General features: G+C 38.4%; 1 protein-coding gene across 4 annotated transcripts in view; it reads right to left on the bottom strand.

The window, feature by feature from the left end:
• The window catches only part of scaper (S-phase cyclin A-associated protein in the ER), a 108,379-nt gene that overhangs the window by 44,603 nt on the left and 44,890 nt on the right, over positions 1-18,886 (bottom strand). For all 4 annotated transcript variants that reach the window (XM_082159011.1, XM_082159009.1, XM_082159012.1 and 1 more), the window contains 3 exons: positions 15,041-15,106; positions 13,545-13,671; positions 4,990-5,105 (listed from right to left, as the gene is read on the bottom strand). In XM_082159011.1, coding sequence (XP_082015137.1) covers positions 4,990-5,105; positions 13,545-13,671; positions 15,041-15,106 — 309 coding nt within the window. The remainder of the gene's footprint in view (positions 1-4,989; positions 5,106-13,544; positions 13,672-15,040; positions 15,107-18,886) is intronic.

Genomic DNA, 18,886 nt, shown 5'->3' with positions numbered 1-18,886 from the left:
GTATCATAGATGTAGACCACATACGCTAACATAGCTTTTTGAAATATAGTTTATAGTCAAATAGTTTTATTATGTTTTTGTCATTTTGTAAGCATGAAACCTCCAGTCCCCATTCACTGTAAATGCTTGGAACAGAGCGACCAGTTTGTTATTAAAAATGTCTAATTTTGTGTTCTCTGGAAAAAAGAAATTTGGGTTTGAAATGACATTAGCAGCATGTAAATAATGACTGGATTTTATTTTTGGTGAACGAACCCTATAATCAAATACAATGCAGTTTCAACCTCTTCAAAAACTGAAGTTCATAAAAATTCATTATAATATTATAGCCCACTTGAAATTTTCTGGAATTAATGACTGAACGACAAGGAGACGCAGAGAACCAGAGTGAGAGTATGAGAGAGAAAAATCAATAAACACTAGATGGCCTGTAAAAGCATTATAAATATAAGTAGCATTTCTCCATTAAGGAAGATTTGGAAAACAGCAAATGCTAATGAGGAAGGCAAAGAGGCTATTGAAGTCCATTAGGAGCTCTCTCTAGTGAAAACAGCCGCTCTCTGAGGTTATCTACTGGCCAACGCCACTAGTTCCAGACCCACTATTCAAACCCCATTCCCATTTCCAAGTGACGGATAGGACAAATGTGCTTTCTGTATACCAGCGAGGGGCTGAGGGAAGACTGCGAAATGGATGATTCAGAAGCGATGCTTTTTATTTTCTAAACAAGGAACATTCTTATTCATTATAAATTTATTGTGATGCAGAGTCAAGTCAAGTCAAGTCAAGTTTATTTGTATAGCGCTTTTCACAATACAGATTGCATCAAAGCAGCTTCACAGTATTAAATTAAAATAATACAACAAAGTTTGTTTCAAGAGGAATTTATTGATTGATAAAATTAAATTAGATATCCCCAAAATATCCCCAACTGAGCAAGCCAAAGGCAACAGTGGCAAGGAACCGAAAAACTCCATCAAGTGACCTAATGGTGTCCTAAAACTCCATCAGGTGCCTTAATGGAGAAAAAAAACCTTGGGAGAACCCAGGCTCAGTCGGGGGCCAGTTCTCCTCTGGCATTGGATAGAGGCCGGATTGTAGTTTGAACTGTAGGATTATATGAATGCCTGGCTGAAGAGATGCGACTTTAATCTAGTTTTAAACTGGGAGAGCGAGTCTGAGCAACGAACAGTATCAGGAAGACTATTCCAGAGTTTTGGAGCCAAATGTGAAAATGCTCTCCCTCCCTTGGTGGTTCTGGATATCCTAGGTATGACCAAAAGCCTTGAATTTAGTGATCTCAAAGAGCGCGATGGATTATAGGGCGATAGAAGATCCGTTAAATAGACTGGAGCTAAGCCGTTTAGGGCTTTATAAGTCAGTAGCAATACCTTGTAATTAATACGGAACTTTATAGGTAACCAATGCAGTGATGATAAAATCGGTGTTATATGATCATATTTTCTTGATCTCGTAAGAACTCTAGCGGCGGCATTTTGGACTAACTGTAGCTTGTTTATTGAGGATGCAGGACAACCAGCTAATAAAGCATTACAGTAATCCAGTCTCGAGGTCATGAATGCATGAACTAACTTTTCTGCATCAGAAACTGATAGCATATTACGTAGCTTAGCAATGTTTCTAAGGTGGAAAAAGGCTGTTTTTGTAACATAAGAAATATGATTTTCAAAAGACAGGTTGCAATCGAGTATAACACCCAGGTCTTTTACTGTAGAGGATAAAGTAACAGGACATCCTATGATGTTAAAGTTGTATTGTGCGAGGTTTTGTGGGCGGTTTTTTGAACCGATAAGTATTACCTCTGTCTTGTCTGGATTTAATAAAAGAAAATTACGTGTCATCCAATCTTTTATATCTTTAACACACTCTGTCAATTTGGAAAATGTAGCGTTTTCATCCGGCCGTGATGAAATATATATTTGAGTGTCATCAGCATAACAATGGAAACTAATTCCATGTTTCCTTATAATATTTCCAAGTGGCATCATATATATTGAAAATAACAGAGGGCCTAATACAGATCCCTGCGGCACTCCATAGTTTACTGGAGTTATGATCGATTTTTCTCCATTTAAATAGACAAAATGGTAGCGGTCAGATAGGTATGATTTGAACCAGCTTAGTGCTTGTCCTTGAACACCAGTATAATTTTGTAGTCGATCTAAGAGTATTGTGTGATCTATAGTATCGAACGCAGCACTAAGATCAAGTAAAACTAGTATTGAGATACAGCCTTGGTCAGAAGCTAAAAGTAAATCATTTGTGATTTTAACGAGCGCAGTTTCAGTGCTATGATGCGGTCTGAATCCAGACTGAAACTTTTCATAGATATCATTTTGTTGCAAGAAAGAGCCCAGTTGAGCGGACACCACTTTTTCTAATATTTTAGACATAAATGGAAGATTTGAAATGGGTCTATAATTTGCTAGATTATTATGATCTAATTGTGGTTTCTTAATGAGAGGTTTTATAACTGCCAGTTTAAATGTTCTTGGAACATGACCTAAAGATAAAGACGAGTTAATAATATTGAGGAGAGGCTCTTCCACTACAGATAACACTTCTTTCAGTAGTTTAGTTGGTATAGGATCTAATAAACATGTTGTTGTTTTAGATGAAGTGATAAGTTTATTTAACTCTTTTTGTTCTATAGTTGTAAAGCACTGTAATTGTTCTTTCGGGGTGATAATTGAAGCTGAATTGTAAGGCGCGATTGAAGATTGAACGTTTATAATTGTGGTTCTGATGCTTTCTATTTTCTCAGTGAAGAAGTTCATGAAATCATTACTACTGAACTGTAACGGGATATTTTGTTCGGGTGACGTCTGTTTATTTGTTAGTCTAGCCACGGTGTTAAATAGAAACCTTGGATTGTTTTGGTTGTTTTCTATTAGTTTGCGGAGGTGCTCAGCCCTGGCCGCTTTTAGGGCCTTTTTATAACGTGACATACTGTCTTTCCACGCGATTCTAAAGACCTCTAAATTAGTTTGTTTCCATTTACGCTCTAAAATACGGGTTTCTCTCTTTAAAACATGCGTAGTATTGTTATACCATGGTGCTTTATTTTTCTCTCTGACCTTTTTTAATTTAATAGGTGCAACCACATCCAATGTTCTAGAGAGAATGGTGCTCATAGTGCTAGTTAGTTCTTCTAGTTCATCTGTTTGTTTGGGTTCAGGCAGCAGCTGAGACAGATTAGATAAGCAATTTGAGAAATTATCTATGGTGGATGGGAGGATTGTTCTGCCTGGTTGATAACGCGACGCCGCATGACATATTACAGCAGTACGTAATATGCAAGTTACCATGTAGTGATCAGTGACTTCATCACTTTGTGGAATGATATCTATATCGGTTGGATCGGTTCCGTGTGATATAATTAAATCGAGTGTATGATTAAGACGATGAGTTGGTCCGGTGACGTTTTGCTTGACCCCAAATGAATTTAATAAATCTGTAAACGCAGCTCCTAACGCATCATTTGGATTATCTACGTGTATGTTAAAATCTCCAACAATTAATGCTTTATCGACATTGACTAATAGGTCTGAGAGAAAATCTGCAAACTCTTTTAGGAAATCAGCGTAAGGCCCTGGCGGTCTATATACGGTAGCCAAGGCTAGAGATAATAGGGATGTTTTTCTAACATCTAAGAGCGTAACATTTAGTACAAGTACTTCAAATGAAATAAACTTATAACCCGTTTTCTGAGTAACATTTAGAATATCTTTATAAATGGTTGCAACACCTCCGCCACGGCCAATCAGACGGGGCTCATGCTTATAACAGTATCCAGGAGGAGTAGACTCATTAATACCGAAATAATCATTTGGTTTAAGCCAGGTTTCAGTAAGGCAAAGTACATCGAAGCTATTATCTGTGACTATTTCATTTACAATAACTGCCTTAGGTGTGAGTGATCTAATGTTTAGAAGACCTAGCTTTAGAAATAGTTTTTGTTTACTAATAGCAACATTTTCTGTTTTAATAACAATTAGATTTTTCCTAGATCCTGCATTAGATTTATTATTTGATCTCACTAAACGAGGAATAGACACGGTTTCTATGCAATGTTCTACACTAGTATTTATATCAGTTGAATTGGTGCAGCAGAGACTATGATTTGGACTTTTGGTTACTAGTCAAAGGGTATTTAACATTTTGGAGATGTTATCTGACAGAGCACTGGAAAGAAGGGAAATGACTTCACAGCTGAGCTGGAGTCACTTTGTGGGATTGGAAGGAGGCCACAAATCATGATCAGAAAATGACAAAATATTTGTAAGCAAGAAAAAAAGAAAAAAGAAAAAAAAAAGAAGTATTTTGTGTTTGAGAAAATGTTCATTCAAGAAAAATGATTTAACAAGTCAGAGTTGAGGCCTAATAGTTTCCTGATCCAATCCTGCCAGTCATCATAATTTCCTGCGATTCTCTGACTATTACCATCGATGAAAGGTAAAAAAGGTGGTAAAAAGGCCCAAAATATGATTTCTATAATAAATCAATAATTCAAATATCAGTAATTGCTAAAAAATGCCAGCAAATGAAGAATTTAAAGTCACCATCAATGCACTATTTATTATAAAAGATTTATCCATGCACATCAGCGTTGTTATTTTTTTCATTCATGTGCCCTTATAATCTTTAATCAAAATGATTTCCCCTCCCTTTTACAGCAACTTCTCTTCTCTGATGATGTGTTTACAGGCGTGAGGGCGGGGCAACCTGTCACTCACATGAGATCCACCAATAGCAAACCACAAACATCCAATCAATTTCCAATGGACAAAATCAAGTCCCACATTAAATTATTTCTTGTTCGAGAAGCCATTTCACTCAGATATGTCACAACAGTTAAACACTATGATTTTTAAGATGCCACATCATTATAAACATTTAAAAACATCCCGATAGAAAAAAGTGACACTATGTGAAGGTGAGCCTGTGCAGATTCAAGTCAGTACTCACTTGAGAGGAATACGGGGGACCGCAGTGGGACTGGAGGCCGCAGTGACAACCTGTAGGATCTGTTCCAGGGCAGTCAAACCCCCTCCTACCTGAAACGCTACCTGATCTGCATTATTCTGAAAAAGAGAGATGGAGGGGAGAGAGAGAGAGAGAGAGACAGAGAGAAACAGTCACAAACATGGAGAGGCGAGCAGACTCAAGTATCACATTGTTTTTGCATTGGAGGCATCCTCTCGTTGCCCACCTCCTGCTTTCTAAAGGGGAGCTGGAGTGAAATTTGAAACAAAGTGATCCCCAAAGAATTCCTGCTAAATCTCAAAAGTGCACAACCCCTCCCAACCCCCCAACAGCAACCAAAAACCAACGCAGGACAACAAACGTACATATCTGCACACAAAGCAGGGGTGGTCTGGTTTGACAAAGAAGAGCTTAGGGAATACACAGAATGAGTCACAATTTAGACTGGACAAGAAACATTTTACGTCACGAGTCTACGGTGTCGATGACACAACAAATCTTTTAAAATAAATGTTTGAAAGTTCTTAGAAATGTACCCTTTGCATTCCTGTTTGAAAAACGTTTAGGCCGATTTCAACAAATGTTTCAATTAGATGTCATGTGGTGTATCCATAAAGTAAAATGTAATATTTTCCTTGTGAGCATATGTGTGTGATTGTACACGTTAGTTATTATTTTCAAATAAATGTTTTAACAGATTCTTCAAAGTAAAAAGTTAAATTATTTTACAAATTATTAATTAACTAATATCATTAAATTTTTGGACAGTTGCACCACATGACATTTCAAAACCTGAATTAACCTTGTCTTGTCACAAAAATGTACAGTCATGAGGGTCTACGGGGGTCCCGTCTATGATTCCTGTTTTTTTTGTTTGTTTTTTCAGCATGTTGGTCACACCATATGACTTTGATTTGTAAAAACAACAACAACAAAACTACTCGCTGTAAAAAAAAGTTTTATTTTTATATACATATAGGCCAAAAAAATGGTGTCACGTAATTGACCGGTATGAATTCAAAGTAATTTGAGGGTTTTTAAATTTTAAGGATAGGGAAGGTTCAAACGCAACCTTCAGTCGTTGGTTATCATAGATACTAGCCGTAAAACTTTAAAGAGGGGGTCAACCAAACTGTGCCTGAAACTCATACGGAGCGAATGAGCGTCTTTGAGAAAGAAGAGACATAAAACAGTCATTTAACTGACGTGCTTCTCAAATCAAACTGTTTACAGAAGGGACATTTTTACTCGCATCATAAAATTCTTTAAAGTTCAAAGTGGAACCCCTTTAAATGAGTCATACGGTTTAGAGTCAAAATTCCCCAGCTCCCTTACTTTGAGTAAAGGAAGTAAGTACCTCAGAGGTTGCCAATGAGTTCGACCCCAATGTTGCCACAAAACAACACATAAATCAACAACTTTGAATTTGAAATTGATAGCAGTTGAGTCATTTACTTGCAGGATTGGAGAGCAAAGAAGAGGAGAAGAGAGAACATTGCACCTACTTCATATAATGAGGTCAGATTCTCGTACGCTATGTGACAGCACTCAAAGACAGGCACTTCGAAATGTTTTTGTACAGGGGATGGTGGGGGCTGCCAACAAGCCTGAACATATTGAGCAGCAAACAGAGGAAGCGCTTTGCAAAATTACATATAAGCTCCTCTCCTGTCAATCACAGGTGCCGCCAAAGAGTCATTCCTGGAGATCCGGTGGCAAAACGAAGGTTGAACCCTTGCCAGGGTTAAGAGATTGGAACAAGCTTGTTGTCAGGTACACGAAAGGTGGAACGCGCTCAAACAGCGGCTGGGATTAAGAAAAGCTCACTGACAGCTCTGTGAAGACGGATGCGGTGCCTCGTTGCCTATATCGTGACGATGAACCTAGGTCGCAACAGTAAATAGAGTGGGTTTGTGCAAAGCCATGTCAAACCGACCAAAGGCTGGAGGGTTGGCCGCTCATGGTGGCCTATTTAGGAGGCATTTGGAAGGGTTAGCTGGGGCCTGAACTGTGATGGCGTGTGGAACTCAGTCCAGAGAGATGTGTCTCAACCTTGCCCTGTCTGGCTTACTGACAGATCCCCACGCTGAGCAAAGTAACTGGAATCTGGAGGAGTTCAGGAAAGTGATTGAAGATGAGATGATCAGATTATAGAGATACAAAGAGTTTAATGACATGCATGCTTAGCAAGGGCTCTAATTAATACAATATAGAAAGTAAGGAGAAAGCTTTCATTGTTTGTGCAACAGACTGAGTTGTAAAGAAGTACTGAGAAATATAATTAGGTTTATTTATACTTAAGTAACTAGGCTTGGTATTTTGACTCTTGACATACTCAAAACTATAGTTGAGTAAAAACTAAAGTTGAGTAAAAACGCTAACCTTATTACATTTTGAATTTGACCGCAGAGATGCAGCTCATGATAATCTGCAAAAAAGTACTTTAAACTTCAAAACAAAATGATGAGGGGTGGAAAAAGGATATTTTTTGCTTCTGAACTGAATTTGAGTAAAAGTGCATGTATTGAGTTTCAATAGTAATCAAATAATATTTTGAATAATTTGTATTTTATTTAAGTAGAATAATGAAGTACAAATAGTGGAGTACTTTGCACTCCCGGAAACAAGCGACAATAACAGGTGGAGGAAAAATGTCCCTCAGAAAAATCTAATTTCAAGCTATACATTAACGCCTTTCAATTTCTGCTGGATCTGGGCAAAATAAAACATAGGTCTGATGTTTTATTAGACTGACCCTAGTGTAAATTGAAAAGCATGTCCAGCAATATTAAAGTAAATCTTATACAGGATATATGCTGTTGTGAACTTCTTCACATTGTAACTAAAAATGCAACTTTAACACACTGCCAGGGACTTCCCATTCTCAATAAAGTCATCTGGCATTGATATGTCTTTTCAGCAGGCCAAGTCAGAAGAGAAACCCAAAGGTTTATTTATTTGCAACCAGCATGCCTCTACAACAGCAGGAATAATGTGTTAACATACCATTTGTATCTTAACATAACTAAGGAGGGACTGTGTTTCACTCGTGCAATTTTCTGGCAACCTAAACATTTCAATGCCACTACAAACAATACAGAAAAAAGAAAAGAAAAAAAGATTTTTTTTTTGTGTGCATCCTGCTTGGTTCTTAAATATTCAAAGTGCTTAATGAATAAAAAAAACACCACTTGTGAGACTGCTGTTGGATTTGCCTAGTGTAACACCCTTCTTCAACAAATACTCTAGTGATACTATAATAGGATGGTAGCCTGTTTTTCTAATAGGGAATTCAAACAGAAGACCTGAAGACAGATCAGATGGTTAGAGAGGAGGGAGGGGGCAGAGTAAATCTAAATTATACGGCTTCAGCAATCTTATCCAATTTCTAACAAGAGTGGCCATTTTAGGCAAGGCTAATCAAAGGGCCCAGGGAGCAGCACTTCCCGCTGGTTGGCCAGGACAAGGGTACGGGTGTGGGGTGCACGTTAAGTGGGAGGGAGGGCTGGATGTGTCTGTGTGTTAACCTCCTACAAACCACTCTAATTAGCCAACATGAAAAGTCAGGGGGAGGGGAGTGCTCCTAAAATGCTGCATCCCCCTTCTTGCAACAGATGGAGAACAACTGGCTGGGGCGTTCATTGACGGAGGGGTTCACCAAGGTTCCGTCTTAGGCCCATCCATCTTTTGGCAAGTGGCGCAGTGATGTAAACATGCCCCCTCTGGTTACAGGGACAGATCTCAGAATGAATTTGAGGGCTGGCATGCAGACAGGGTACACCTCTGTGTTTTGTTCTCAAGAAGTAGTATGGAAATACACAAAGAAGCATAAACAGTTCCTATTTAGTGAAGAGGCCTGTGCTGACATTACAAGAAAGGAAGAGAGCTGTAAACACCATCAAGAGTACTGTAGACAGTAAAGCAATAAGTTAGTCTTTACAGTTTAAGTTTTAACAGCACACATTTAAGTACACACTGGAAGATAATTTGTTCCTGATAATCATGCTCCTTTGCAAGCAAGAAACATTTAGGGAGGAAGTGTTCAGTTTTAGGATAACAATAGAAACCAACTGTTCACTGGAAACAAGAGAGTATAATCAAAAGGAACCTTGGGAATTTTTAAAGAAACGCCTGTGTATGTCAGTTACAAACTGGAATCACAGTACATGCTACGTAACCCAAAATTAGCAAGAAAACAGATGCATGCCAGAATCATAAACCTTTAACACTGGAGAATACAAACTGCCAAGTTCACTCATGGTGTGATTCTTTTAACTTCTGACCGAGAATATGGAAAAGCTACACATCATTATTAGTTCAAATATCAAGCTGATATCCAAAAATTAGCCACCCAAGGGCAATTCTTTCCACTACGGATTTCTGACTCTTCTAATAGCTGTCTTCGTGCTCCTTCAAACATGCACCTGAGGGGAAACATGAATCCTCTACTCTCTTACAGTCACAAGTAACAGCCAAGTGGAACAAAAGAATTACTAGGCAATTAGGGTTTGAAAATTACCTTACTGACAGCACATGGTGAAGGAATGCAAAAACTATGTCCATGTTTTTTTAAACTGGCTAGCTAAATCCTAAAGCTCGACCTGTCCCTCAGCAGTAGACAGGCAACACCCAATCACCTCACACATCTTTATGAAGAGGCTTGTTGAAAAATGTGGTTCTTTTCATGCATTTCAATGATCCTAAAACCAACAAACTACAACCTCAAAAACAAACCAATGATTAAAAAACCTTCATAAATTAAGGTTATAGACCAGTGGTTCCCAACCCTGATCTCAGAGAACCTCCACACAATGCACATTTTAGACATCATCCATATCTTACACACCCATTTCTTATCTTGGATTTTCTTCTAATGAGCTGTTGAGTTGAATCAGTTCTATTTGATTAGGGAGACATCTGAACTCCGGGACCAGGGTGGGGAACCTCTGCTATAGACAATTCAGCAATTAGCCAAATGTATGGCAAGAGATAAAAAGATTGGCCACCTAGTAGATCTGAAATCAGACTAAACCTCTTGTTAAACAACGTTCAAGCAACACTGACACAGTCAATCACTAATGTTCTTCTTTATTCTCAACTGAAGCTTCATTCACAGGACCCTTTCTCCAAGTCATCAAAGATGGATTGAGAGCAAGTACAGTGTTGGAAGGGCCCCTTCCACAGACTTGGGCCTCTTGATCAGGTATAGCTAGCCACCAGTTGGCCACCAAGGGGAGCCAACCTCTGACAGCTGGCAAATGAAAATGTAAATACTGGCTGGCCCAGCAGGCCCAGAATGTTCCTGACAGTCCCTCAAGTGTCATAAAGGCAGTTGATCTCGGCCTGGTCTTTATTTGAAAGCAGTGACAAACACTCCCTGGCAGAATGTAAATATGTGAGCTCATTCTGCTAAGGTAAGAGAGCGCAGATCAGAGGAACAAGAAACTCCCCTGAATATTCCTGAATGACAAGAAGGGAAAAAAGGCTCTTCGATCACCCAGTTCTCCGGGAGACAAACTGAAACCTGGTTTGACACAAAATAAACCATTAGAGGGCTCAGAGGGAGAGGCGGGCAAAGGTCGGAGACTGTGCCCGAGCAAAGTCAGCACGAGGAAAGTGGAGTGGGGGAGGCTGCACTGCTTGAGGGGCTAGAAGGGGTGCGGAGAGTCTGGTGTTGTTCGAGGAATTAGTGGAGAAAGTGGAGACTGAATCAGATATGGGTATGAGAAAAAAAACAAATCTGTAGGTGAGTCAGTGACATGAGAGATGCTTGTTAGGTCAAATAATCTAAACGTTCTTGACTTGAGGTGATGCTGAGGGGGAAGGGGTGTACGCAGACTCCCAATGAAGGGTATTTATTTGACTTTGTCCTGGGATTAGAGGCGGAACTGCCTCGACAACCAGGGTTCACAGACTTGCTTAGTTTTGCTGGACATTGCAGGAACGAGGCTAGAGGAATCCACAGATTTGACTGACAGTCTAAATGAAGTCCAGATACTGTACTCTTAAGAGAGTCTTATTCCCAAAAGGCTACAAGAAAGAGCCTGAGGAGCTGACATTTCCACAAGCACTTCACCGTACCAGCAACTTGCAAAAACAAAAACGGCGTGAGTTCTTTAAAGCAAGGTCTCTGTGGAAAACTCCAGAAAGAGTTTGTGTAGGAGGCCTTGGGGACAGTACACAAGAAATGTACTCATGTTCTTGATAGAAGCTGTCATTCAGAGATATTTCTAAGAAGAACAGGGCCTGGAGAGGGTAATGAGATGACAAGGTCTGATCTGAGAAAATCTGTTGAAGGGAATGTGGAGCATGTTGGTTATATTAACAGTGTTAAGTTACTTCAGACCTGCCTTGCTATATATTGTGTAAAAACTGGATTTTAAAAGAATAGTGCTGGGTTATTTCAACAATGTCTATTGGCTTCACTGGTCAATGTGATGCTATAACATCTGTATTGTAATGAACTCTATTTTAAGTCCAAAACAGTCACTTTTGAGTTAACCGATTCTGAATGTGAAACCAAATTAGACAATAATTAGAAATGTTGGGTTCATGGCTGATTATTACATCCCTTTCACTCCTCTCTAGCAGCTTATGCTTTCCTCTCCTCCCTCGGCCCTCCTCCTTGCCCATTAGCTCAGTTTTACCACCCTCTTCAGTCTCTTACATTTTTCCTCTCCCTCCTGAAAGACCATTAACAACCCAAATCTCCTCCCACTGGTCAATACAGGACACCATCAATGCACCATGCATCCACCCACAAACACACCCCCACCAAACCACACATACCTTCATTTGATGAGTGTATTACAGAAACCGTAAACATCCTTTTTCATTACCAAAATGTGACGTGTCACCAATCCATTTCCCCTTTATTGATCTAGAGATATATAGTACACTAGAGATGGGTCACAATAGTTGACCAACATACTAGCTGATTAATCAAATTTTATTTTATTAGTGTTTATTCAGAATAACCCTTAAGGCCCATTCACACCAAGAACAATAATTATAAAGATAACTATAACGATACATTTATATGTGTCAGCACCAACACAATAATGTTCTGTTTATTATAAAAGCACACTGCAGTTATATAGTCTGCTGCTTTAAATGCTTAAGTTCTTTAAAGTTCTGATTGGCTGTCAATGTTTTCTCTGTGGCGTTATCGTTATAGTTGTGGTGTGGACTTTCCTATTCTCATATAATTATCCAAATTTACTGTTATAGTTCTAGCCTGTGGTGAAAAACATCTTTAACAGCTTTTCTGAGAGTCCCATTACACGCAAACACTGCATTTTTTTGAGTATCCAACTTTTATAAACACACCTTGAGTCTCCTGCATTGTTTCATTCCATTGAGATACGTTAAGCCATTTTAAATGCAAAAATGCATCTTATGTAAACAGTCCCTAAGGTTCAAGTGGGGTCAGGTGAACCTGAAACCAGTCTAATTATACAGGGGTTTGAGTTAAAACTGATTAGTCAACTATTGGTTTAGGCAACCCCCAAACTAGCTGCTTTGGAAAATTAGTTTTGTCAGAGACAAAAACTAAATTCAGACACTTTACTAACTATGAGATAATATTACGCAATGGTTTACAAGAGTAAATGTAAACAATCATTGCTAATATCACATAATATCACCACTTCAGAACAGCTCCATCAAGCATCTTTAAAAAGGTTATCAAAAACATCAAAAGTGAACTGCTCTTTTAATCTACAATTGATGGATTTAATCTCACAGCTCATACTGAATTGTGAGATATTAATAGAGCTCTTTCATGGTGGGTGGTGACATGCCAAGCTAGCATTTCGAAAAAAACTCAAGCGATTGCTAAAATACATCTTCAAAAGCTTCCCTGCTTTTGTTACCTCAAGTCATTTGGATTATTTTTACTTTTGAAAAACGAACATATTTTTGTTCAAAAGCCACAATGCACAACAGTAGCAAGCCAAACGCTCTGAAACATGTTCGCCTGTTTGACAAACGGGGATCTCCGCCAATTAATAACATCTGCGGCAATGAAAACAAGCACCTAACCTGGCCCTCATTAGCAAATAACCGAGGGCAGAGAGTTGGGGATGGAAAGCGATACTCTGCATAGACTGCGAGACGGGGAGGACTGCAGCCAAAGCCGGCGGTTCAGTGGAGTCGGTGTTGAGAGCAGCCTAGAGGCTTATCTTCAAGTCAAATCCCTTCCTTCACTAACACACACACACACACACACACACACACACACACACACTAGACTTCAGACAATAAAGCCCCCAAGCCCCTGACATAGACTGGTCTAAACACTGCTCAGATGCTTACAGTTCCAAGAAGAACCCTGGTGTGACTGTGCAGTAGTAAAGATGGACAGATAAAAAGCAGTTTAAACAACAGATATCATACATCCATTCAGTCATTATTACTGGTATCTCCAGCTTTGCTCAGTTAAGAAAGTTCTGGAGTCTTTTCAGTAAAATTACTTTAGAGGGCATGTCCCGATCAGAACACACCAGGGAGATTGATAATAAGAGATATGTACAAACCTGTTTCTCCAGAATGCGGGAGATTTCTCCCAGGGTTCTGTCCAGGCCAGACACTTTGTTACTGGCCCATTGGCCACTGTCCTGCCCCTGCTGTTGCTTTACCAGGTCCTTCACCAGACGCTGGAGCCTGGAAGAAAACAAACACATGCACATACTCAAAACAATCATAAATACATCAATTTGTTTTCATGTCATGGTGTCATACTTTCCATTGGCATTTTTATTTGAAGCTAATTAGGTCAACAAACCTGTTAAACATGTATGGGTAATAACATTTCCAATAATAATAATAATAACAATGTGAAATTTAAGTTTTGCATTATTTTCATGATAATTAACCACATTTCTTCTCCCAAATTCTCATTACTGGCTGTGAAAACAGATATTTAAATTGTAAGGCATTTCTAAATTAAGGTAGTTAGTGTAGGTTCCTTATTTGTTGTACTGTCTTTCAAATATTCTGATTTAAATGTAAAAACAACTCAGCATTAAAAAACAATATACAATAAGTTTACTATAATACATAAAACATTAAAATGACTGTAATGTGAAAAAATATATATTAATTTATGCAAAATGTATATATCAAGAGATTTGTTTGGTATTTATTGTACTGGCTTTAAAGTATCCTGCTTTTATAAATATTTTTTACACTATTAAAAAATAAAGAGACCTTTCCAATGTGCTGAACGGTCATGAAAGATAAATAGTAAAATAAATAATTGTAAATAATAATTCTTTATGCAAAATACAATTTCTTTTGATTTTGGTGTGAAATATGACCAGTGTTCTTTTAGTATAATTTATATAATATAGTGTTTTTTATATATATATTTTGAATTAGCTTTAATTTTTATGTTTTCAGTTTAAATTTAAATTTTAGTTTAAGTAATTTTGCTTTTGTCACTTTTATTGGGTTTTTAAAAAATATTTTAAATTAGATTTAATTTAGTTTAATTTTAGTTTAGTAATTGTATTTCTTATTTTCAGGTTCATATAGATTTTCATCACAGCTTTATATTTCAATTAAAGAAAAACATTTTTAGTTAACAATGACAACACTGAATAAGACTTGCATGTTTTATCAAATCATATTAGCTATACCGTAACCATAGTCCTTTTAGAAATTTTCAGCATATTGTTTTTAATTTTTAAAGATATATTATTCCCTTTTCAGGGACCGCTGGAATGTCTTGGGTTGATTTGGGGTTTTTACTATCATTGTGCAAAAGAACAAAATCTGATTTTGAAACCTGAACAAAAACCTGAATCTACCCCACTGAGCAAAACAGCAAGAATTATAGACTTTAAGAGGAGATCCCTGACAACACCGCTTGTATATCAATTTTGCATAGTTATACAAAACTATAAAGGTTTGATAAAGGAAAGCCCAGTGCTGGCATCATTTGTAAAGCTTGGATTTAAAAGACAGCATTAAGACATGAGAAAACCTCAGGTTGGGTATACGATCCTTAAAAGTGGAGCGGGGAGCTTACTTAGCCTTGTAAGGAGAGTCGGGGTTCTGGGACTTGGCTTCCATGCATGTCTCATACTCCTTAGCCCTGAAAAAGAAAGACAAACAAGTCTGTCAGAAAGAGATGGAGAGAGAAAGACAGACGGAGAGCAACAGAGGAGTCCGATGGCTGTCAGCCTGAAGACATGAGAAGATAAGACGACATGCTGAACAAAGAAAATGTCAAGAGGTCAAGCTGAGCCTCAAACTGTTTATTTAGTCTTTGGACCGCACTAGCAGCAATCACAAACTAACAAGCACGAACGAGTCACAAACACTCGGTCTTCAGAGAGGTCTCACAGCAGAGGATGTTGTTTCACAGCAGGGAATACCGGACTCTCCAATAGCCACACTATTTAAGTCCAGAAATTGAAAATAAATAAGGTGAATGGCTGAAGGGTGTGAATTAGTCCCCTAGTGGGTCACAGACCGAAATAATGTTTTGCTGTCAGTCAGCTCTAGTACACTGGTGTGGACCACTGAGCAAAATTCCTGCCAATCACACATCCCATTCCGTCAGATAAGGATGATCGATCAGCTCCTGAAAAAAAAAAAAAAAAACGCTTGATGGATGGATGGATGGATGCATGTTCAAGGAGCTGATAAACTCAGGCGTCTCTTTCCGGAAGAGGACATCAGAGACAACTAATTTCAACTGAAGTCAGTTTAATGTAATTTAAGTTGAAATGACTTAAAGGAATAGTTCACTTAAACATTTAAATGCTGTCATCACTTACTCTCCCTCAAGTGGCTTCAAACCTGTATGAATTTCTTTCTTCTGCTGAACACAAAATAATATATTTTCAAGAATGTCGCTAGACATTGACTTATATAGTATTTTCTTTCCTACTATGGAAGTCAATGGGGTCCATCAACTGTCTGGTTACCGACATTCTTATACATATCTTCCTTTGTTTTCCGCAGAAGAAAGAAATTCATACAGGTTTGAAACAACTTGAGGGTGAGTAAGTGATGACAGAATTATAATTTTTTATGTGAACTATTCCTTTAAACATCCAAGTTGATTGTACAGTACTTCATTTAAAGGCAGCAACTTTTTGTTTTACAGTGTATACAGTGTAATCCTGCAAATTAATCCTAATAACAGGAATAATAACAAGATTGTTCACAGCAGGTGACTAATTTTCTTAGTTGAAGGGGTGAATTACGAGTTTTCAATTAATAAACAAAACAAATAAATACATTTGTGGTGATTGAATGTCTTACGAGGTTTGAGGTGGATAAGGTTCTGGTTCTGATCTGTAGGAGGCGATAAATCACACTGAATAGCGACTTCAAATGAATTTATTAATGTGTTATACGAGTTGATATCTATGAAAAGTTTCAGTCTGGATTCAGACCGCATCATAGCACTGAAACTGCGCTCGTTAAAATCACAAATTATTTACTTTTAGCTTCTGACCAAGGCTGTATCTCAATACTAGTTTTACTTGATCTTAGTGCAGCGTTCGATACTATAGATCATACATTACTCTTAGATCGACTACAAAATTATACTGGTGTTCAAGGACAAGCATTAAGCTGGTTCAAATCATACCTATCTGACCGCTACCATTTTGTCTATTTAAATGGAGAAAAATCGATCATAACACCAGTAAACTATGGAGTGCCGCAGGGATCTGTATTAGGCCCTCTGTTATTTTCCATATATATGATGCCACTTGGAAATATTATAAGGAAACATGGAATCAGTTTCCATTGTTATGCTGATGACACTCAAATATATATTTCATCACGGCCGGATGAAAACACTAAATTTTCCAAATTGACAGAGTGTGTTAAAGATATAAAAGATTGGATGACGCGTAATTTTCTTTTATTAAATCCAGACAAGACAGAGGTAATACTTATCGGTTCAAAAAACCGCCCACAAAACCTCGCACAATACAACTTTAACATCATAGGATGTCCTGTTACTTTATCCTCTACAGTAAAAGACCTGGGTGTTATACTCGATTGCAACCTGTCTTTTGAAAATCATATTTCATATGTTACAAAAACAGCCTTTTTCCACCTTAGAAACATTGCTAAGCTACGTAATATGCTATCAGTTTCTGATGCAGAAAAGTTAGTTCATGCATTCATGACCTCGAGACTGGATTACTGTAATGCTTTATTAGCTGGTTGTCCTGCATCCTCAATAAACAAGCTACAGTTAGTCCAAAATGCCACCGCTAGAGTTCTTACGAGATCAAGAAAATATGATCATATAACACCGATTTTATCATCACTACATTGGTTACCTATAAAGCTCCGTATTAATTATAAGATATTGCTACTGACTTACAAAGCCCTAAACGGCTTAGCTCCAGTCTATTTAACGGATCTTCTATCACCCTATAATCCATCGCGCTCTTTAAGATCACTAAATTCAAGGCTTTTGGTCATACCTAGGATATCCAGAACCACCAAAGGAGGGAGAGCATTTTCACATTTGGCTCCAAAACTCTGGAATAGTCTTCCTGATACTGTTCGTTGCTCAGACTCGCTCTCCCAGTTTAAAACTAGATTAAAGTCGCATCTCTTCAGCCAGGCATTCATATAATCCTACAGTTCAAACTACAATCCGGCCTCTAGCTCATAAATGCCAGAGGAGAACTGGCCCCCGACTGAGCCTGGGTTCTCCCAAGGTTTTTTTCTCCATTAGGTCACCTGATGGAGTTTTAGGACACCATTAGGTCACTTGATGGAGTTTTTCGGTTCCTTGCCACTGTTGCCTTTGGCTTGCTCAGTTGGGGATATTTTGGGGATATTTAATTTAATTTTATCAATCAATAAATTCCTCTTGAAACAAACTTTGTTGTATTATTTTAATTTAATACTGTGAAGCTGCTTTGATACAATCTGTATTGTGAAAAGCGCTATACAAATAAACTTGACTTGACTTGACTTGATAGAGGACAGGAGACTTTGGAGATACCACCAGGCCATGTGATGATCCCTTAACCCTAACCCTTGACTATTGAGACACGTAACAATAAATTGAGTATAAACACAATTAGGTTTGACTCCGCTTTCTTTGCATAGCATTTTTGAAGACTGATTCCGAAGTGTTTTGTTTTGAAGGAGTGAAATGATCCTGGCTGATGCATAGACTCAAGCGCTCGGAAAAAGATTGTGAACCGTACCTGGCCTCGTCCTCATCCTCCAGATTACAATATTCTTCTTTGACAGCTTTACGCCTGCACGGGTTAAACAGAGGGGCAATCGCCGGACCATCAATCTCCGAACGCGGCAGGCCCCATTAAACGGGCCGGGCACCATAAATATTAGTAACCAGCTATAAGTGTGTGTGTGTGTGGGGGGGAGCTACAAAGCTACAATGCAGAGCTAATCATCAATTCATCACGATGTGCCCCACCATTCACCTCCGCCCAAGCTGGACGCAGACGGCCCCCTCCCCCCAATCAACTGTAAAACCGTCAATGCCTTCGGACGGATAAAAAAAAAAAAAATACAGTGTATTCGTTTTAAATGTGCAATGGGAGACTCAGGCGCTCGGCACTCCCAATTACAGAGATTTGGTCGGGCAGCGCTGCAATATTTAATATTGGATTTGAGAGGCTCTCAATCAAATGGAAGACAATTTGACTGATGATGAATAAAAGGACGAGGAAAAGGGAGGGAAAAATGTGAACTGTGGAACACATCCACTGAGAGGAATGAAGCTGGATCCATCTATAAATTCAACAAATGTATACAAGGGGTTATACGTGGAATTAATATCGGATACATCCAGAGATTGAAAAGATTTACATGCACCTGATGGCAAATAAAGGTCTGAGGTTAGCAGGGTCCAAGTGTCTTA

The sequence above is a fragment of the Leuciscus leuciscus genome, assembly GCF_965113295.1.
Source record: "Leuciscus leuciscus genome assembly, chromosome: 25".
Classification (NCBI taxonomy): Eukaryota; Metazoa; Chordata; class Actinopteri; order Cypriniformes; family Leuciscidae; genus Leuciscus; species Leuciscus leuciscus.
Note: the sequence above shows the minus strand (reverse complement) of the source record. Positions and strands in the feature narration are given on the sequence as shown.